Below are 23168 nucleotides of genomic sequence, written 5' to 3' on the forward strand. Positions count from 1 at the left end.
AGGAAACCATGAACAAAAAGCTGAAGGACACCAGAAGAACAATGTCTCGACAAATACAGAGTATCAATTAAGAGATACAAATGCTAAAAGAGAACCCCAAAAAACAAACAAAACACAAAAACCACACTAGCTATAAAAAACTAATAACTGAAATGAAAATTTCAGTAGAGGGCTTCAATATCATATTTGAGCAGGCTTTGTGAAAAAGGAATCAATAACCTTGAAGATACATCAATTATCCAGCCTAAGTAACAGAAAAGTGTACAGAAAAATGAACAGAGCCTTAGAGACATGTAGAACACCACCAAGAATAGCAATATATACATAATGGAAGTCCCAAAACAAGAGGAAAGAGAGAAAAGGGCAGAAAAAATATTAGAAGAAACAGTAATTAAAAACTTTCCTATTTGAAAAAAAGACATGTATTTACATATCCAAGAATCTCAGTAAACTCCAAGTAGGATAAATTCAAGCAGATCCACACCATCCTGGCCAAGCCGCTCAGTTGGTTGGACCATCATCCTGTACACCAAAAGGCTGAGGGTTCAATTCCCAGTCTAGGCACATACCCAGGCTGTGGATTCAATCCCTGATCAGGGTGCGTATGGAAGGCAACCAATTAACATTTCTCTCTGACATCAAGGTATCTCTCTCTCTGTCCCTTTCTTTCTCTAAAATCAATAAAAACACATCCTCAGGTGATGATTTTTTACAAATCCACAGCAAGACACATTATAATCAAACTGTTGAAAGAGAAATAATCTTGAAAGAAGCAAGAGTAGACACTCAAAATACACAAGGAATCCTCAATAAAATTAAGACCCAATTTTTCAGTAGAAACCAGGGAGGTCAGCAGGCAGTGGAATGACATACTGAAAACAGTAAAAGGAAAATATGTCAGCAAAAAATTCTATATTCAGCAAAACTATTCTTCAAAATTGAAGACACTCAGACATTCCCAGATAAACAAAAGCTGAAGGAATTCATCACCAGAAGACCTGTGTACAAGAAATACTCAAGACAGAAATTAATTGACACTAGACAAATCTGAACTATACAAAGAAATTCAAAATATATATATATATATAGGCAATTATATAGGTTATATATACAAGTCAGTATTATTGCATTTTGGATTCTGAATCTTCTTTTTTATTCCTACATAATTTAAAGGAATAAAACAGCAATCATAAATCTATGTGAGTGGGCACACGATGTATAAAATTGTCATTTGTGACAACAACATACAGGGGAATGAATGGAGTTTTATATGAGGAAATATTCTGAATTCTATTGAACCAAAGGTGGTAACAGTTCAACAGAGAGTCAAACCTCATTGTCTGCTGATTCCATATTAGCTAAATTACCTACTTGCTAAAATGTATTTGTTGCCAAAATCAATAGTTGAGGCATGTGGTGATCATCCATGGCCAGGCACAGAGAAGCCAACATTTTGAGTCACCTGGTACATATAGGCCCAGATGAAGTCAAACAAGGCGATGCTTCTTCTGCCTTCTTATTTAAGTTCTCATAATGTAAACAAGTTTTCTTTAGGCAGTCAATTTATGTTCTGTTTTTTTGCATTTTTATGCTTTTTATTGGTGATTTTGCTATTGAAAGTAGTTCCCAAGCACTGTAATGAAGTGCAGTATAGTGTTCCTAAGTGCAAGAAAGCTATAATGTGCCTTTATGGGGAAAATATGTATATTAAATGAGCTTCATGCAGGCATGAGATATATATTGCATTAGCCATACACTTAGTGTTAATAACTCAACAACACATTAAATAAGGTGTCTTTAAACAGACATACATATGAAACAAGGTTATATATTAATAAAATGATTAAAATGTTGAGACAAGAAAATTACAGAAACTTAATCCTTTATGTACCCTAAAAGTGATAGTTTAGTATTTGCCAATGTAACATTCACTCAGCTTTACAGACATAACTACCATAAATAAAGAGAACTAATTGTGGGTTGTTAGAAGTTTAATAGGCTAGTTATAATCCCCTTGTAATAACCTCCAAGAAAATAAAAAGTGTACAGAAAACCAACAGAATGGAATCAAGTGGTACATAACAAAAAGCCAAACACAAAAGAAGGCAGTAATAAAAAAGCAAGAAAAAGGATGTAAAACATATAGACAACAAAATTAAATTAATTAAATTCTCTAATGAAAAGCCAGATTAACAGAATGGATTTTTTAAAAATAGATCATCAATATGCTATCTACAAGAAATTCACTTTAGATGCAAAGACTCAACAGGTTGAAGGTAAAAGGGAAAGATATTTTGTGCAAATAGTAACCAAAAGAGAGCCAACATAGCTATACTTGCACCACACAAGAGTTTGTCAAAAATTTTTATAAGAGTCAAAAAAAGAACATTACATATAGATAAATGGGTCAGTCCTTCAAGAAGATGTAACAGTTATAAACTGAAGCAAAAAATTATAAGCTGAAGAGAAAAATATAATTCTACATTAGTAATCACAGAATTCAAAACCACATCTTAAATAGTGGACAGAACAACTAGGCAGAAGACTGAAAAGGAAATGGAGCATCTGAACAATACTATAAATCTATAACACCTACAACATATACAGATAATACATCCAAACACATCAGAATATGCATTTTTTCCCAAGTGCACATAGAACATTTTCGAAACAGGCCCTGTTCGGTCAGAAAACAAGTTTCAATAAATTTAAAAAATAATCAATGAAACCAAAAGGTAGTTCTTGCAAAGATAGCAAACTCACAAATCATCTTCACCTGGATTAAGAAATAAAAGACTAAAATTACTAAAATCAGAAATCAAACTGAAAATATTACTACCAACCTTACAGAAATAAAGAGGATTATGAGGATACTATGAACAACTATATGACAACAAACTAGACAGATCAAATAAAATGTACAAAAATTCCTTGAAACACACAAAGTGCCAGCACTAACTCACATAGTAACAGAAAATCTGAACAAACATCTAACAAGAAACTAACTGAATCAGGAATAAAAAATCTCCCTGCAAAGAAAAGCCCAGGAACAGTTTTCACTAAAGTCCACTAATCATCTAAAGAGTTAATACCAAGATACTTCCGGCAAGATGGAGGCATAGGTGGACGCACCGAACCTCCACGCACAACCAAGATTAGAACAACAACAATTTAAAGGCAGAATAACACCCAGAACTGATAGAGAATTTATCTGAATGGAAGTCGTACAGCCAAGAAGTTGAAGTAGACCCGTTCCTCCAGACTGGTGGGAGGGGCGGAGACAAGCAGCCGGGCGCGGGGGCGCGGCGCAGAGAACAGGGAGAATTGGGCTCATAAGGCATCTCAGGCACACAAGGTCGCAGCGGGCGGACCCTGAGTACGCAAGCAGCAGCTGGCGGACCCGGTGAAGCAGCGATTGTGGACCAGGGCAGAGCTCGCAACCCACGATCCCAGAGAAAGGACTGAGGTCCCAGGAGAACACAGCTACCGCCATTGTTCCCTCACACCCCTGCCCCCACATACAACGTCACAATCTAGCGACTGGGGTGCCCAGCCCCGGTAAACACCTAAGGCTCCGCCCCTCACCATAACAGGAGCGATCAAACCAAAAAAAAAAGAGAGAGAGAGAGAGAGAGAGAGACTTGTCTCAAACAGAAGAACAGATCAATGCCCCAGGACTCATCCTTTTGAGCGACCAAGAGATTGCCCATCTATCAGATGCACAGTTCAAAACACTGGTGATCAGGAAGGTCACAGAATTGGTTGATTCTGGGCACAAATTACATGAAAAAATGCAGGTTACCATAAAAGAGATGAAGGAAGATGCACGGAGAACCAATAGTGATGGGAAGGAAACTGGGACTCAAAACAATAGACTGGACCAGAAGGAAGAAAAAAACAACCAAACAGGAAAGAATGGAGAAATAAGAACTAAAACAAACGAGGAGAAGCTTAGGAACCTCCAGGACATCTTTAAACGTTCCAACATCCGAATTATAGGGGTACCAGAATGGGAAGGGGAAAAGCAACAAATTGAGCACGTATCTGAACAAATAATAAAGGAGAACTTCCCCATTCTGGCAAAGGAAATAGACTGCCAGGAAATCCAGGAAGCTCAGAGAGCCCCAAAGAAGTTGGACCAAGAAGAAACACACCAAGGCACATCATAATTACAATAGCCAAGGTAAAAATGAAGGAGAGAATACTAGAAGTAGCAAGAGATAAGGGGACAGTCACCTACAAAGGAGTTCCCATCAGACTGTCAGCTGATTTCTCCAAAGAGACCTTACAGGCAAGAAGGGGCTGGAAAGAAGTATTCCAAGACATGAAAGGCAAGGACCTACATCCCAGATTGCTCTATCCAGCAAAGCTTTCATTTAGAATGGAAGGGTAGATAAAGTGCTTTTCAGATAAGGTCAAGTTAAAGGAGTTCATCATCACCAAGCCCTTATTATATGAAATGTTAAAGGGACTTACCTGAGAAAAGAAGATAAAGAAAATACATGTATAGTAAAAGGACAGCAAACTCACAATTATTAACAACCACACCTAAAGCAAAACCAAAAGAAACTAAGCAAACAACTAGAACAGGAACAGAACCAACCACAGAAACGGAGATCACATGGAGGGTTAGCAACAGGGGAGTGGGAGGAGGAGAGAGGGGGAAAAGGTACAGAGAATAAGTAGCATAGATTGTAGGTTGAAAATAGACAGGGGGAGGGTAAGAATAGTATGGGAAATGTAGAAGCTAAAGAACTCATAAGTATGACACATGGACATGACTAAAGGGGGGGATATGGGTGGGAGAGGGTGTACAGGGTGGAGGGGAGTGAAGGGGGGGAAATGGGACAACTGTAATAGCATAATCAATAAAATATATTTAAAAAAATAATGCTAAAAAGGGACGAAAATGTAGAAAAGCAAATAAAGAGAAGGTACAAATACAAGAATAAAAAACATTTATCAATAGTTTTTCAATATCAACAATCACGGTAAGTAAGACCAACTAAACAAAAGCAGTTAAGGAACTTCCAGCCATGATGGAGGTATAGCTAGACATACTTTGTCTCCTCCCACAACCAAAAGAAGTACAACAACCAATTTAAAAACAAACCAGAACTGCCAGAAAATCGAACTGTATGGAAGTCCAACAAAGAAGGAGTTAAAGAAGAAACATTAATTCAAACCAGTAGGAGGGTGGGGACCGGCAGATGGGACAGAGAGGAGGCTCAGCAAGGCAGCAGCTGGAGGACCAGGTGGTCCCATGTTCACGTGCAGAGAAGCCAGAAAGAAGAACTGGGGAGCAAGTCAGACCACACAACCCAGGGTTCCAGCACGGGAAACTAAACCCTCAAAACCTCTAGTGGTAAAAACCTGTGGAGGTTGCAACAGCCGGAGAAACTCTCAGCCTCACAGGAGAGTTCACTGGAAAGACCCACAGGGTCCTAAAATGTACACAAACCCACCCACCCAGGAATCAGCACCAGAAGGGCCCAGTTTGCTTTGGGTAGTGGGGGAAGTGAATGAAAGCAGAATGAAAGCTGAGCAAGTGGCATTGTTTCCTTTTGGACCCCTCCCCTACATACAGCACCACAACACGGTGAAATGGGTTGCCCCGCCCTGGTAAATAACTAAGGCTCTGCCCCTTACATCACAACACCTGCCTCAAGACAAAAAAAAAAAAAAGAAACAAAAGGCCCTAATGAAAGAACAGATCAATGCTCTAAAAACAGAACTAAGTGATGAAGAGATAGTCAGGCTACCAGATGCAGAGTTCCAAACACTGGTAATCAGGATGCTCACAGAATTGGTTGAGTAAGGTCACAAAATAAGGGTAAAAGTGAAGGCTATGCAAAGTGAAATGAAGAGAAATGTACAGGAAACCAGCAGTGAGGGAAGTAAACCAAAACCCAAATCAATGGTTTGGACCAGAAGGAAGAAATAAACATTCGAGCAAAACAGAATGAAGAAACAAGAATTCAAAAAAATGAGGAGAGGCTTAGGAACCTCCGGCACAACTTTAAACGTTCCAACATCTGAATCATAGGGGTGCCAGAAGAAGAAGAGGAAGAACAAGAAATTGAAAACTTATTTAAAAACATAATGAAGAATAACTTCCCCAATCTGGCAAAGGAAATAGACTTCCAGGGAGTCCAGGAAGCTCAGAGAATCCCAAAGAAGTTGGACCCAAGGAAACACACACCAAGGCACATCATAATTACATTACTCAGGATTAAAGAGAAGGAGAGAATGTTAAAAGCAGCAAGAGGAAAGGAGACAAGGACCTACATCCAAGATTACTCTATCCAGCAAAGCTATCTTTTAGAATGGAAGGGCAGATAAAGTGCTTCTCGGATAAGGTCAAGTTAAAGGAGTTCATCATCACCCAGCCCTTATTATAGGAAATGTTAAAGGGACTTATCTAAGAAAATGATGATCAAAACTCTGAACAGTAAAATGACAACAAACTCACAACTGTCAAGAACTGAACCTAAAAAAATCAAAAACAAAAACAAACTAAGCAAACAACTAGAAGAGGAAGAGAGTCACAGAAATGGAGATCACATTGAGGGTTATCAGTGGAGACAGGGAGGAAGGATAATGGGGGAAAAGATACAGGGAATAAGAAGCATAAATAGTAGGTACAAAATAGACAGGGGGAGGTTAAGAAGAGTATGGGAAATGGGGAAGCCAAAAAACTTATATGTATGACCCATGGACATGAACTAAAGTGGGGGAATGTGGGTGGAAGGGGTGGTGCAGGGCAGAGGGGAATAAGGGCGGGGGGATATGGGACAACTGTAATAGCATAATCAATAAAATATATTTAAAAAAACGAAAAACAAAACCAGTTAAAAGACAGATTGTCCAAATGGACTTTTAAAAATCCAACAATTCTATACACAGGTTTTTACCCAAGAGAAATTAAAATATTTGTCTGCAGAAGATTTATATACTAATTTATTCATAATACAGTTAAAACCTGGAAACAACCCTCAAATATTTAACTAGAAGTGCATAGATAAGCAAATGGTGGTAAAGCCGTATAACAGAAAGGAACAAACTAGTGATATACCTAAAGACACAGATGAACCTCAAAAACATTTTATTGAGGAAAAAACAGACATTAAAATGCATACTGAATGACCCGTTTTCATGAAGTCCATGGAGAAAGCACAGTAATATATTTCCTAAAAAAGTTAAACCGGAAACTGTCAAAAGCCAGTGATTCCACTTCAGTAATACATCCTAAGAATTCCATCATGGAGAGCATTTTGATGCTTTTTAGATGGGAGGGTGTTGTGGGGGAATGGGTGAAGAGGTGAGGGATTAAGAAGTACAAATGTGTAGTTACAAAATAGCCATGAGGATGTAAAGTACACTACAGGAAATGGAGCGGCCAAAGAACTTACATGCATGACCCATGGACATGAACAATGGTGGGCAGATTGCCTGAGGGAGTGGGGGGTGCTGAGTTGAGGGAGGCAAAGGGAGAAAAATTGGGATAGCTGTAACAGCATGTAACAAAACATAATTTTTAAAAAAATTATAAGTTAAATAATCTAGATTAGAAATCATGTACAAACCGTGTAACAATAATACAATTTTGTTGAAAGTTAATAACAAAACATAACCCCTAAAATCTAACTTAGGTGTAATTTGTTTTTTAAATCCTCACCTGAAGACATTTATTTACACTTGCTTTTTTAGAGAGGAGAGGACAGAAACACCTATGCAAGAAAGAAGCATTGATTGGTTGCCTCTGCATGCACCCAGACAGAGGCTGCACAGTGGGACCAGGTTGAACCTACAACCCCAGTTATATGCCCTGACCAGGATTCAAACCTATAACCTTTCAGTTATGGAACAATGCTCCAACCAACTGAGCCACACTGGCCAAGGCTGTAATTTTTTTTTTTTTTTAAGATTTTATGTATTTATTTCTAGAGAGGGAAGGGGGGAGAGAGAGAGAGAGAGAGAATCATCAATGTGCGGTTGCTGGGGGTTATGGCCTGCAACCCAGGAATGTACCCTGGCTGGGAATCGAACCTGGGACACTTTGGTTCCCAACCCGCGCTCAATCCACTGAGCTATGCCAGCCAGGGCGGCTGTAATTTTTTAAATAAATATTTCTTTAACCCATGAGTTAAAAAGAAGTCATAATGGAAATTAGAAAATATTTACAATTGAATAATTAACTAATCAAAATTTATGGAATGTAGCTAAAGAAATACTTAGAAATTTACAATTAAAGACATAGAAGATTGAATATTAATGAGTTAATGGTCCAATTTAAGTTAGAAAAAGAACAGAGAAACAAAAATAGTAGTAGATAGTGAACAAGGAAATACAATGAAGAGGATTCACAAAGCTAAAATCAAGTGATTCAAAAAGACTGACTCTTGACAAGTCTCTGATAAAACAGGTCATGAAAACAACCAAATGCATAAATACATAATATTAGGAAAGGAAATAATTACAGAAACATCAAAGCTTAGGTATATTTCAGTGCAGTGAGAGGCAGACTGATTATTACAGATCATTACATATTTGGTCACCATGGCCATTAATTTTTACTCACCGCCAACAGAAGACACATTTATTTGCACATGCTAAGCTCGGGGTGGTTTCCATGCAACGATGGCTTTCGATGCCATAGAATGTATGTTTATAGCAACCTCCTCTCCCTCGGAGCATTGACTGAGTAAAAAACAAATGATAATTTAAATAAAACCCTCAAAGCATAAAAACAAAACACCAAGGCATTATTTAAAAAGAAAAAACAAACATGTTTTATAACCATAAATACACCTACAGGTAGCTGCACGATGTAGAAAATTAACACTATAGCATTTTAGGGGGGACCCCCAAAAAACTGCAATTATCCTCTGGAGGGCCAGCCCCTTGGAGTACAGCTTTCCCCACAAGATGAGGTATTCTAGGAACTTATCTGTATCAGCGCACAAGCTGGCTTGTTTTGAGAGGCTGTTTGGGGCTTCAGTGAATTGTTCTTTGAAATCCTTTCAGTGCATTTGTCTATTTCATGATGGATGATTTATGAGTGCACCTGCCCACACCGTACTGAGTGTTCAGTCTTTTTTTGACCAAAAATAACATGACCCCCCATGCCCATTATGCGCCACCTTCCCTATTCACCCGATCTCACTTCAACAGACGACTTTTTGTTTGTTTGTTTCCTCAGGAGAAAAAAGTCCTAAAGAGGAAACATTTTGCCAATGTGGAAGAGGTAAAACAAAAAATGGCAAAAGCACTAAAAGGCATCAAAATCAACATGTTCAAAAACTTCTGAGCAGTGGAAAAATGTCTCGATAGGTGTACTGCATCACATGGAGAGGACTTTGAAGGTGACTGAAATTCAAACATGTAAGAATAAATATACAATTTTTATAAATAAATTTGGGGGTTTTGGGGTTCCCCCACACCATATAATGTTTTGATAATGATTCTAAAACCCAATAAACACCTAAAATTCATTAACTCTGAAAGCTCTACAGGAAGGACCACTGATACTTTCATTTTGAAATCCATCCAATTGTCTCAAATAATAACAACACATAATGCCAAGGGATAGGTCACACAGTCTCCAGAAAATGTGGGTATCCGTCACATGACAGAATATCCCTGGTTTGAATGAGGAAGGGTGAACAGGGAATGCATCCTGAAGTACATTCCATGTCAACAGTGGAATTTGGACATAATGAGACTGTTGAAGAGATAAACCACATGGATATAAGAAGCAGATTTTTAAAAAAAAAAACCCTATTATGTAATATGTGAGTGGTAAAACTACAACAGGAAGAATAGGTAGTTCGAAAAAATACTGCATATAATTAGGGGTGGAGTCACAAGATAGCATCAAGCTTTATAAGGTATAATAAGAAACATGTGTCCAAAAGCTCTGGTTAAGGTTGGCTTCATTTCAGTAAAAGGGAAACTTGTGAGGAAGTCATGCAAGAGAATTCATCAAGACTTGGCTCATAATACCAATGGAGGAGAGGGAAAGGGTACTAAAAAGGTACTTGCAGACACTGGCCTTCCCCACAAGAGGGGAAAGATAAGTGAGACTTGAAGCCCAAGTAATTGAAACACGATGGATTTAACAACAGCAACAACAAACAAGTAGACACAATTAGGCAGCCTTTATACATATCTATACATGTATGTGTGTACATTACACATCAGTGTACTAATATTATAACACTGTCCACAATGAAAGAAAATTATACATAAAATCAACCAGCTTGATTATTACATCAAATGATTAGAAAGTCTTACTTTTTGACCTGATAAAAGAGGTTCCCCATCCATATCACTTAGTACAGTTGACCATTGAACAAAACAGGTTTGAAATGTGCAAGTCCACTCAGATAAGACTTTTTTTCAATAAATACTGTCCATGTATTTTCTCTTCTATATGGCTTTCTTAATAACATTTTCTTTTCTCTAGTTCACTGTATTGTGAGCATATAGTATATAATACAAATAACATAAAATATGTGTTAATCAGCTATTTGTGTAACTGGTAAGGTGTCCAGTTAAGTTTGGGGGAGTCAAATGTTATACGCAGGCTTCCACTTGTCAGGGTCAGGGCACCTAACCCCCATGTTGTTCAAGGTCAAATGTATTTCTATTAAGGGGGAAAAAAGGAGTGAAGGAAGAAAAATATTTTTCAGGATAGTGGTGCTTACAAACTCTTCAGGATTTCCAATAAAATATTCAAGAAGGTAAAGAAAACATTCAAACCTTATAAATAGCACTGCAAAATTAAAAGCCCACCAAATGTTAAACACAGGGTAATTTCCACTATCGTGCCAATGGAGAAACAGAATGGAAGACATGCACATTTTCATTATTTACTGAGAATTTAATAGACCCAAGTATGCTGTGTACATGATGAGTAAGACAAAGCCCATACTCAGGATCTCGTGTGAGAAAATGGCAAGTAAGTGGGCAAAAGGCTAATACCATGATAGGATGATTGAATCTATCGAGACTTGTTTTCAAGCAAAAGCAACTGACTCTAGCTAGTCAAAAAAGGAATTTGTTGAAAGGATCTCATAGCTCATACAATCTTTAGAAAGGAAGGAATGAAGGAAGACTGACCACAGGATCACCACTCAAATCCCTCAAAATCCATCTACTATAGACACCACCACTCTCTGGTTAGTCACCAGCACCACCCCTCAAAAAGAGAAGCTGCTGCCAAGAGCACAAGAATACGTCTTTCATGATGCAGGCCTTTCCCACTGCTCACTCCCAACTCAAAGTCTTGGGCTGAAGAGAACAACTATCCTAGATGACACCCAGGTTGTCAAGGTGTGGTAGCAAGAAGCAGTATCAGCCCTCCTCGGTTTCTGAGGAAGGCAGTGGAGGGTGGTTCCAAACAAAGCCCATTTTACAGGGAATTTCCTGCACATGAACAGACTCAGATGTTGAGCAAGCAAAGAAACAACAATTTTCCATTGTGGTGTTACTGCGCCCATGGGACAGATGACCAATCCAGCCCGATTTGCAGGACCAATGAGAACTTCCCAGAGGGGATGTCCAAACTGAGTAATGAAGGGCTAAAAAGGATAAAGGGATGGAGACATTAAGAAGAGGGATGGCAGACTTCCGGCAAGATGGAGGAATAGGTGGACGCACCATACCTCCTCGCACAACCAAGATTAGAACAACAATAATTTACAGATAGAATAACACCCAGAACTGACAGAGGATTTATCTGAATGGAAGTTGGGCAGCCAAGAAGTTGAAGTAGACCCATACATCCAGACTGGTAAGAGAAGACGAGCCGGGCGGGCGCGGGGCTGGTGCGGGTCAGCGGTGCGCGGAGGTCGGGGAAAATTTGGTGCGAAATCGGCGCGACAGCCATCCGGGGTGCAAGAACACAGCAGTGATCCCTGAGTACGCAAGCTGCGGCTGGCGGACCCAGTGGGGCAGCGATTGTGGACCAGGGCAGAGCTCGCAGGCCAGGATCCCAGAGAAGGGTCTGAGCCCAGGAGAACGGAACTGTTGCCATTATTCCCTCCCGCCCCGCTCCCGCCCCCACCCCCACAAATAACATAACAATCTAGCGACTGGGGTGCCCAGCCCCGGTGAACACCTAAGGCTCCGCCCCCCACCGTAACAAGAGTGACCACACCAGGAAAAAAAAAAAGGAGAGACAGGGAGAGATATGTTTCCAACAGAACAGATCAGTCCCCCAGGACTCATCCTTTTGAGCGACCAAGAAATAGCCAATCTATCAGATGCACAGTTCAAAACACTGATGATCAGAAAGCTCATGGAGTTGGTTGATTTTGGGCGCAATTTAGATGAAAGGATACAGGTTACCATAAAAGAGATGCAGGAAGATACGCGGAGGAGAGCCAATAGTGAAAGGAAGGAATCTGAGTCTCAAAACAATACAGTGGACCAGAAGGAAGGTAGAATCAACCAAGCAGGAAAGCACGATGAAACAAGAATTCAAAAAATCGAGGAAAAGCTTAAGAGCATCCAGGACACCTTTAAACGTTCCAACATCCGAATTATAGGGGTACCAGAATGGGAAGGGGAAAAGCAACAAATTGAGCACATATTTGAACAAATAATAAAGGAGAACTTCCCCATTCTGGCAAAGGAAATAGACTGCCAGGAAATCCAGGAAGCTCAGAGAGCCCCAAAGAAGTTGGACCCAAGGAGGAACACACCAAGGCACATCATAATTACAATAGCCAAGGTAAAAACGAAAGAGAGAATCCTAGAAGCAGCAAGAGATAAGGGGACAGTCACCTACAAAGGAGTTCCCATCAGACTGTCAGCTGATTTCTCCAAAGAGACCTTACAGGCAAGAAGGGGCTGGAAAGAAATATTCCAAGTCATGAAAGACAAGGACCTACATCCCAGATTGCTCTATCCAGCAAAGCTCTCATTTAGAATGGAAGGGCAGATAAAGTGCTTTTCAGATAAGGTCAAGTTCAAGGAGTTCATCATCACCAAGCCCTTATTTTATGAAATGCTAAAGGGACTTATCTAAGAAAAGAAGATAAAAAGACATGTATAGTAAAAGGACAGCAAACTCACAAATATTAACAACCACACCTAAAGCAAAACCAAAAGAAACTAAGTAAACAACTAGAACACGAACAGAACCACAGAAATGGAGGGCACATGGAGGGTTAGCAACAGGGGGGGTGGGAAGAGGAGAGAGGGGGAAAAGGTATAGAGAATAAGTAGCATAGATTGTAGGTTGAAAATAGATAGGGGAAGGGTAAGAATAGCACAGGAAATGTAGAAGCTAAAGAACTCATAAGTATGACACATGGACATGAACTAAAGGGGGGAAACGTGGGTGGGAGAGGGGGTACAGGGTGGAGGGGAGAGAAGGGGGGAAATGGGACAACTGTAATAGCATAATCAATAAAATATAATTAAAAAAAGAAGAGGGATGGCATGTTTTTCTTTAAAAAACTGGTTTTTATCTAAGTTTTATACTTTGATGCTTTAGATTTAAACTCACTATTCATTTTAAGTTAATTTTTACAAGAGGTGTGAAGGTTAAGATGACTTTTTTTTTGCATGTATACTTCTGGTGTAGAGTTTATTGTTGTTGTTAATTTTTTTGCTTGTTTTGCCTAAGGCTATCTAAATGCCCCAGCACCATTTGCTGGAAAGGTTATCCTTCCTCTAAGGAACTACTTTTGACTTTATAAAGAATCAGTTAAACTTATTTGTGGGTTTATTTCTGAAATCTCCATTCTGTCCTATTGATCTACATGTCTGTCCACCAACACCACACAGTTTTGATGAGTGAAGTGAGAATAAGCTAAAGTATGAGTGTGGATAACTCCTCCCATTTTATTATTCTGTCAACACTGTTTAAGATATTTTAGGTTCCTTTTCTTATAAATTTTAGAACAAGCTTATTTGTCGCTACAAAAACTTTACTGGGATTTTAATGGGATCTGCATGAAACTTACGACCAAACTTGGGGAAACTGACATTTTACTATGGTGAATCTTTTAATCCATGAACATTTATTTAGATTTCATTAATTTCTGATTTGAGATCTTTCCTCATTTCTAATATATTTATTGTTATAAATTTCCCTCTGAGTACTACTTGAGCTGCATTCCACAGATAGTTTATTTTTATTAGCATTCATTTCTATGTATTTTTTCATTTTCTTTGAGACTTCCTCAAAGAAAGACTTATTCAAGAATGTGTTAATTTATTTCCACAAATTTACCAAGTTTCCTTTTGTTTCTATTATTGATTTCAAATTTGATTCCATTATGGTGGGAGAACACACTACATGATTTCAGTTCTTGTAAATCCACTGAAGTTTGTTCTATGGCCAAGGTTATAATTTATCTTGGTAACTGTTCCAGAAGTGCTTGAAAAATATATATTCTGCTGTTGTTGGGTGATATGTTAAATATACATCAATTAGATCCTATAAGTTGTATTGTTCAGATTTTCTATTTCCTTGCTGATTTGCAGTCTAATAGTTCTAGTAGTTTTCTGAGAGAAGACCATGCAGTCCCCAACTATAAATGTGGATATTTTTAATTTCTCCATTCAGCTACGATTATTTTTGCTTTATTTGAGTCTATGATGTTTAGTGTATACTCAGTGTAGATAGATCCTTTTATCATTATAAAATGCCCCTCTTGTTTCCTCTGGCTGTCATTCCTGTTCTTCTTTTCTTGATTTCCTTCAGGTTACTTAAAACATTTTTGGAACTCCATTTTAATTCATATTGTGTTTTGACTAACTCTTTGGATAGTTTTTGCAGTGATTGCTCTGGGTATTGCAATATGCATACATGACTTACCACAATTTACTGATGTCAACATTTTGCCATTTGAGGTAAAATGTGGCTACCTACGATCAACTTTCACTCTTTTAAATTATATATTGTTGAGCGCGGGCTGCGAACCAAAGTGTCGCAGGTTCGATTCCCAGTCAGGGTACATGCCTGGGTTGCCGGCCATGACCCCAGCAACTGCACATTGATGTTTTTCTATCTATCTCCCTCCCTTCCCTCTCTAAAAATAAATAAATAAATCTTTTTAAAAAATTTTTAAAAATAAATTATATATTGTTGAGTATCACATGATACTACAATTTTTGTTTCAATCATCAAATATGATTTATAAAAATCACGAGGAAAATGATCATCTACTATATGTACATGTATTTATGCTCTTTCCATCATTCTTTCTTCCTTCCTGGTACTCCAAGACTTTTTCTTTTATCATTTCATTAGGGTTGAAGAATTTCCTTTAGCCAATCTTTAAGGAAAGATCTGCTAGCAACAAATTATTTTTGTTTATTTTTTACTTGATAATGTCTTTATTTTTACTCTCAAAGGATAGTTTTGCCATAGAATTCATGGTTGACAGTTCTTTTAACACTTGAAATATGTATGCCACTTCCCTCTGGCATCCATGATTTCAGATAAGAAATGTGATATCAAACTGATGTTAATATATTGTTTATCTCTAGCATCTTTCAAGATATTTTTTTAGCTTTTAAGTAATTAATTTTAAGGTGTGTTGGTGCCTATTTCTATGCTTTTATCCTGTTTGGAGTATGCTCTCCATAGTTAGATTGGGTATGTTCTTTAGACTTGTCTGGTTCACATATCATTCTACTAATCTGCTAAGGTGATTGACCCTGACCTCTCTTATCTTTTGATGCAGATCCTGGCTCATGCAGTCCTCCACACTGTGGATGAGACACGAAGCAAATTCACACAGGCTACCGAGTCCTGTAAATGAAAGGGGACAGCACAGCTTCTCTCTCAAGAGGAGAAAAAGCTCGAAGCACCTCGGCCACCCTCTCAAGAGGACAGCACACTGACCCTCGCCTTGACAGGCTTTTATTGGGTTCAATTTGCACAGGAATAAAGCTCATCAATCATTGTCCAGCAGAAATGATTAAACAATAGATAACATTCAAAGAACTCTGAGGGCTTATCGTGAGTCAGGGTCAGATAGTTAAAGAGCCATAAAACTCTGGGGAAACAAACTCATTTCAGGCTTGAACCCTTATTATTTAAACTGAGGGTACTAGCAAAGCAGGTTTCATAGGATTTTATGCATTCTTTCTTAGGCCTGATCACCCTAGGGAACCCACCCTTTCCAGCACAGTGCGGCACCCACCTCCAGCATTGTTTCAGGGTTAAGTCAGGCAGGGGAAGTAAGGCAGCCAAGAGATTAGGAGACTTCTTGCAGACAGAATGAAGACTCAGGCTATGTCAAAGCTAAGGGGTGAGGGTCCATCACCCCCTTTTTCTACAGCCCCTCATGTCCTTTCCTGGGGGCCCCCGTGATCATGTCTGTCTTAGATCGCTCCTCCCTTGAGGAATCTTACCCATCATTGGCTAACCAATTAAGCATTGGGAGCCAGGCAGGGTGAAGTAAAAGGAGCGGAGGCAGTGCCCCTGCCAAGGAGATAAGCTTTGTCTCCTTAGTGGCTTATGGTCTGAAGGTCGCTCACTCAGCCTTAGCCATGGGGGGGGGGGGGGGGGGGGGTGAGGTTACAGCTCCTGAAACCAGGCAGGGCAGTTCCCAACAATCTTTAGTCTACTGCTGCGCCCCTTCAGTAAGTGTTTTGTTTCATTACTGTATTTTTCAGTTGTATAATTCCCTCTTGGTTCTTTTTATAACTTCCATTTCTTTGCCGAGTTTTATTTTTTCATTTGTTTCAAGAAAATTTGTAACAGATGCATTTTTATGACAGGTGCTTTAAAATCCTTGTCTGATTATTCCACCATCTGATTCATCTGATGTTGGTGTTAGTTCACCATGTTTTCCCTTCAAGTTGTGATTTTCTTGGTTCTTGATGTGACAGGTGATTTTTTATTGCATCGCAGACATATGCCTGTTATATTAGAAGACTCTAGACTCTATTTTTTATTTTAGCATGCAGTCATTTTGTTTAGGTTGAGTGTGCAGTCCCAGGGTATTTTTAAGTGCTGCGGTTCCAATGGCAGTTTAAATTTTCAGAATGTCTGCAGTGTGATTTTGCTTGGGTCCCCACTGGTATCTGCTGCTGCCATTGGGGCAGAAGGGGTTTTCCAAGATAAGCCAAAAGGCAAGGGTCCACTGCCCTGCTTGGGTTCCCTGCTATCAGCAGTGGTGGGGGTGCCTATCAGTGGAGGAGGTAAGTCTCAGGCCAGCAGGCTTCCCACAGCAGGCTATCTGCGTGGCAGTCACTCTGGCCAATGGTCCCTGGAAGCCTCAGTAACTCTGAGTAGGAGATGGAAGTCTCAGGCCACAAAGACAAAGGGGCTTCCCTGGCTGGGCCACTTCTTGCGGTGGGGTCCCTCTTGCTAGTGCCACTCAATTACATGGTATCTCTCAGTGAAGGAAGGAAGCCTCAGCTCCAGCAGGAGAGAAGAGCATTCCACAGCCAGGTCACTTGTTAGAGGGATGGGGTGGTAGTGAAGGAACTCCATCATTCCATTTCACTCAGATAACTTCATATCTTTTGGCAGGAGAGGGAAATTGCAGACCTAGCAGGAAAGGAGAGTACTTGCTCAACTGCTTATTGTTAGTGGGGTTTCAAATCAACCCCCTTTGCCAGTGGCTCTGGGCTCACCTAATCATGTTGAAGGCATTCCCATTCTATACTGTGAGAAATGAGCCTTCGTGGGTAGCCATCTGTTACAAGATTAAGAGTCAGGAAACATAGGGTCGGAGTTGCCTTCTTCCTTAGGTGGGGGGCAATGTAAGACATCTGCAGGTCTGCTGTTCCTCCCCTGTTGGGTCCCAAACCAGCCAGGCTTATTCTTACCACCTTGTTTGGTTGCCTCTTGTGTTTTCCATGGCTTAGAGTCATGCACACTGCAGGAATGAGCAGGGACAGTTTATGCCATCTTGTCCAAACCAGAGGTCTTCAAATATTACATTTCTAAATGATGTGCACCTGCATCTGAAAATTAGAGGATGACCAAGGTGGAACGGGAGAAGACTGGAGAGCAGCACATGCTTAGAATTCATGTTATGAATTTAGGGGGGGGAATATGCATAACCTGGGATTCAATAATCTGTGAATTCTTGTCCTTGAAGTAAGTAAGAACCTGAGAAAATACACCTGTAGCCCCTTAGAGCCACAATGAATGAAAAGAAGACACTATCACTAGGCAGGATCTGTACATATCAATTTGAAAACAGAGAATGGGGGAGGAAAGGAGGCATATAATTCTTGATGGGTCTCTCTGAACATCTTGCAAGAAGAGGCACTGACTGCCTTTATCTAGGCTATGTTTCCAAAAAGGTTTGTATAGACAATAGCCTTGGAAGACAGTGTGTCCTTCTGCAGCAAAATGATAGCTATCTTTATTAACCAGTATAATAAAAAATTGTCCTGCCCTGGCCAGGTGGTTCAGTTGGTTGGAGCATCGTCCCATGCACCAAAAGGTTGCAGGTTCTATTCCCAGTCAAGGCACATATCTAGATTGTGGGTTCGATCCCTGGTCAAGGCACAAACAGGAGGCAACTGATGAATGTTCCTCTCACACATCAATGTTTCTCTCTCTCTCCTGCCCCTTGCCTCTCCCTCCCACTCCCCCCCCCATCAATAAACATATCCTCAGGTGAAGATTTAACAAAAGATGTGTCCCTCAAAGGCAAATGTCAAGCAGAATTATTCCTAATTATAAAAGATTCATATTCCCTGAGTGTAGGGGTCCTCTCCTATAACGTATGTGCAGATGTTATCTGGTCCCCACAGGGCTGCCTTATTGGAGCTGGGACTTGGGATCCAGAAAAAATGATGATGTTCTGGTTACTGCTATTATCATGAGTAATAAGCTGGCCTTATCTCCTGCCACCATCCATGAAACTGTGCCTGGCTAACTTGTTAGCTTGCAAGTGGTGCAAAATTTCAGACTCTTCAATTTTTGACAGGAAGGAAGAGCACAGTGCACAGGTCAATACAGCCTATGCACCAAAGCCAGTCTACTGTTTGTAACTATAAGTAAAGCTTTGTTGGGGCAGTGTCACCCTTATTTATTTACTTATTGTCTATGGCTGCTTTTGTGCAACAATGGCAGAGATGGGAAGTTGTAACACAGATCACATGACCCACAAACCTAAAAGAGTCATTATCTGGCTCTTTAAGAAAAAGTATGCTTACCCCTAACTTAGGTACTTTTTTCATACAGTAGAGCAAAATAAATTCCAAACTGATTACACGAACTCTTAAAAAATAATACAAATACAAGGAGGGTTTTTAGGTATATTTTATTGATTATGATATTACAGTTGTCCAATTTTTTTCTCCCCTTTATCCCCTTCCACCCCGCACTGCTTCCACCCTCCAGAACTCCCCCCATTACTTCATGCCCATGGGTTGTACATATAAGGTTTTTAAATGGCTTTTCCATTTCCTATACTATTCTTAATATCCCCCTGTCTATTTTCTACCTACCAATTTTATTTCTTATTCTCTGTAAGTTCTCCCCCATTATCCCTATCCCCTTCCCCTTACCCACTGATAACCCTCCATGTAATCTCCATTTCTGTGAATCTCTTCCCGTTCTAGTTGTTTGCTTAGTTTTAGTTTTTTGTTTTTTAGGTTCAGTTGTTGGTAGTTATGAGTTTGTTGTCATTTGACTGTTCATGTTTTTGATCTTCTTCTATTTCTTAGGTAAGTCCCTTTAACATTTCCTATAATAAGGGCTTGGTGATGATGAACTCCTTTAACTTGACCTTATCTGAGAAGCACTTTATCTGCCCTTCCCTTCTAAATGACAGCTTTGCTGGATAGAGTAATGTTGGATGTAGGTCCTTGCCTTTCATGACTTGGAATACTTCTTTCCAGCCCCTTCTTCTTGTAAGGTTTCTTTTGAGAAATCAGCTGGTAGACTTATGGGCACTCCTTTGTAGGTAACTGTCTCCTTTTCTCTTGCTGCTTTTAACATGCTCTCCTTCTCTTTAATCCTGGGTGATGTAATTATGATGTGCCTTGGTGTGGGCTTCCCTGGGTCCAATTTCTTGGGATTCTCTGAGCTTCCTGGACTCCCTGGAAGTCTATTTCCTTTGCTAAAATGGGGAAGTTCTTCTTCATCATGTTTTCAATTTCTTGTTCTTCCTCTTCTTCTTCTGGCACCCCTATGATTCAGATGTTGGAATGTTTAAAGTTGTCCCAGAAGTTCCTAAGCCTCTCTTCATTTTTTTGAATTCTTGTTTCTCATTCTGTTCTGGTTGAATGTTTATTTCTTCCTTCTGCTCCAAACTGTTGATTTGAGTCCCAGTTTCCTTCTCTTCACTGGTGGTTCCCTATACATTTTTCTTTATTTCACTTTGTGTAGCTTTCATTTCTTCCTTCATTTTGCTACCAAGCTCAATCAATTCTGTGAGCATCCTGATTACCAGTGTTGTGAACTCTGCATCAGATAAGTTGTCTATCTCCTCATCACTTAGCTCTTTTTCTGAAGTTTTGACCTATTCTTTCATTTGGGCCTTATTTCTTCAACTCAGCGCACCTATTAAGTTGTAAGGGGTGGAGCCTTAGGTATTTGCCAGGGCAGGGCAACCCTCTTTGCTGCATTGTGGCATTGTGTGTCACAACAGGGCAGGGGTCAAAGAGGAAACAATGCTGCTCATTGGCTCCACTCTAGCCCCACTTTCCAACAAACTCTCCTGTGATGCTGGGAGTTTCTCCTGCCTTCACAACCCCCAAAATGTTTTACAGCTAGAGGTTTTGAGTCTTTAGTTTCCAGGGGTTAGCCAGCCCTCCTTGCTTATGCAGTCTGCCCCCTTGCAGTGAGTCCTCTCCATCCACCGGGCTGCCCATCTCTGCCCCATAAGGAGGATTTGAGAAAGATGGAGGAGCAGGAAGCACCAGAAATCTGTTTTCCCCACCTAGACAACTACACTGGAGAATCTGCCTGATGTAGCTGTTTTTGAAACTGTGAGGTTTGATGAAGGCTTCCAATTTCCAGGGAAAGGCCTAGGTGGTTAATTTTTGTCAATTACAGCTCTTAAAAGAGCAAGAACTACCCATACACCAACATCAGCCACAAGGTAGGCAGCTGTGCACCTCTTCCCAGCACAGCTTGCGCAAAGCTTAGGAGTACTAGGGTGGGTAGAAATGACCCTGTCCTCCAAATACTGGGAATCTGTGTACTGATTTCTGACTGCTGCTTCTAATCACAGAAGGGCAGACAAGGAGACGATGACCAGACATTGTTGTTGTACCTCCTGTCATCTTTGCAAGCCACGCCCCCTCAGGCTGAAGTGATTTCCAGAAGACTTAAAGGGCCACTCCCTATTTTTATCTGCCCTTCATTTTTTTTTCTTTTCAGGAGGCTCATACATAAAAAAAAAACTAGAACATTAAAAAACAACTGCATATTTGAGAAGACATTAGGTTTACAACTCAGCCAGATCCTCAGTACAGAAACAGCCCACAAAAACAAAATAAGAAAACAAGAAAACAAAACAAAAATACTCTGGGGAAGAGTTACATTACTAGATTCAAATGTCCAGTATTCAATGACAATAAAAAATCACAAAGCATACAAAGACACATAAAAATATGTATGGCCCATCAAAGGAACAAAATAATTCAACAGAATCTGTGCCTGAAAAATATTTCATGGCGGATATTTCAGGCAGACTTAAAAAAAAAAGTGTCCTCAAGATGTTCAATGAATTAAAGGAAGATATGAAGAAAGGTAATAAAATGATGTGTGAACAAAACAGAAACATCAACAAAGAGATAAAAAGCCTTAAGAAAAACCAAAAAGAAATTCTGGAGTACAAAAGTATAATGATTTAAATAAAAAATTCATTAGAGGAATTCAAAGACATATATGAATTTGCACAAGAATCAGTTACCATGAACATAAAATCATGGGAATTACCGAGGCTAAGGGGAAGAAAGAAAAAAGGATGAAGAAAAGTAGAAAGCCCATGCAACCTGAGGGACATCATCAAGTGGAACGACATGTGCATCGTAAGTGTCAGAAGGTGGAGAGAGAATATATGAAGAAATAATGACTAAAAACTTCCCACATTTGAAAAGAGACATGACAATGAAGTGTCCAAGAGGCTCAACAAACTCCAATAAGATGAACTCAAAAAGACCCACACCACAACACATTATAATCAAATTTTCAAATCTTGAAAATGGTGAGAAAGAAATGAATCATCACATACAAGGGCTCTTCAATAAGACTATCTACCAATTTCTCATCAGTAACTTTGGAAGCCAGAACATAATGGATAAATATTGAGTGCTAAAAGAAAAAAACTCTCAACCAAGAAATCTGTACCTGGCAAAAGTGCCCTTCAAAAGTGAAGGAGAAATCATGTCATTCCCAGATAAAGAAACCTGAGGAGTTGGAGTCTTCAACACTTCTTTGTAGAAATGGATGGAACAAGTAGACAGAAAGTCATGAAGGATATAAAATGACTATTATCAAATCAACTTCCAATCTGGGTTTCGATTTACTGGAGTTTTATTTGGGGCTGGGGAGAGGGAAAGAGAAAAAGATAAACAAACTATAGACAGGACAGGGACCCTCTTAACACAGGCCTCCCTCATATCCCTGTTACCTCCTACAATGAAAGATAAAAGTGCTTTATCATATACAATATACACTATATACAGGGTCCAGCAGAAATAACGCCTGCTTGAGTGTGGTTGTTAGGGTAATAATATGGGTTTAATAATTTATAGTTTTAATTTGAACGTGTCACCTAAAATGTCATATGGTGTGCTTCTGTTATGTTACAGAATTACATTCTTATCATTTTGTTGTAAAAGATTTTGTAATAAAAAAGGGGCATTGTTTGGGCTGTACCCATGCATATGTATATACTACATATGCTATATATGAGCTATACATATATACACATACTTATGATAAATATGTCATATTTATTTTCTAGACTAGAACACTGCAATGGTAAGGAGAGGAAAATAGACTGTCAATTAAATTAAGTATGTGAACATCAAATAGGCGAGTCCTCCTCCATCAACATCCTTAAAGCTATGTTTTTCTGGCTGAAAAAATCTCCTACACTCCTGGTTTAGAAAACAAAGATAGCAAAGCTACAAAGTCTTGGCAGAATGCTTGCCAGGCCCTTAATCTTTCTGTCAAATACTCCTTGACATACAACTGAAAAAACAAAAAAGAAATCACA

General features: G+C 39.5%; 1 protein-coding gene across 2 annotated transcripts in view; it reads right to left on the reverse strand.

The window, feature by feature from the left end:
• The window catches only part of LOC114503588 (S-adenosyl-L-methionine-dependent tRNA 4-demethylwyosine synthase TYW1), a 172415-nt gene that overhangs the window by 89431 nt on the left and 59816 nt on the right, over positions 1 to 23168 (reverse strand). For both annotated transcript variants that reach the window (XM_036020853.1, XM_028521249.2), the window contains exon 10: positions 8582 to 8700. In XM_036020853.1, the coding sequence (XP_035876746.1) occupies positions 8582 to 8700 (119 nt within the window). The remainder of the gene's footprint in view (positions 1 to 8581; positions 8701 to 23168) is intronic.

This window comes from Phyllostomus discolor, chromosome 3 (genome assembly GCF_004126475.2).
Source record: "Phyllostomus discolor isolate MPI-MPIP mPhyDis1 chromosome 3, mPhyDis1.pri.v3, whole genome shotgun sequence".
Classification (NCBI taxonomy): domain Eukaryota; kingdom Metazoa; phylum Chordata; class Mammalia; order Chiroptera; family Phyllostomidae; genus Phyllostomus; species Phyllostomus discolor.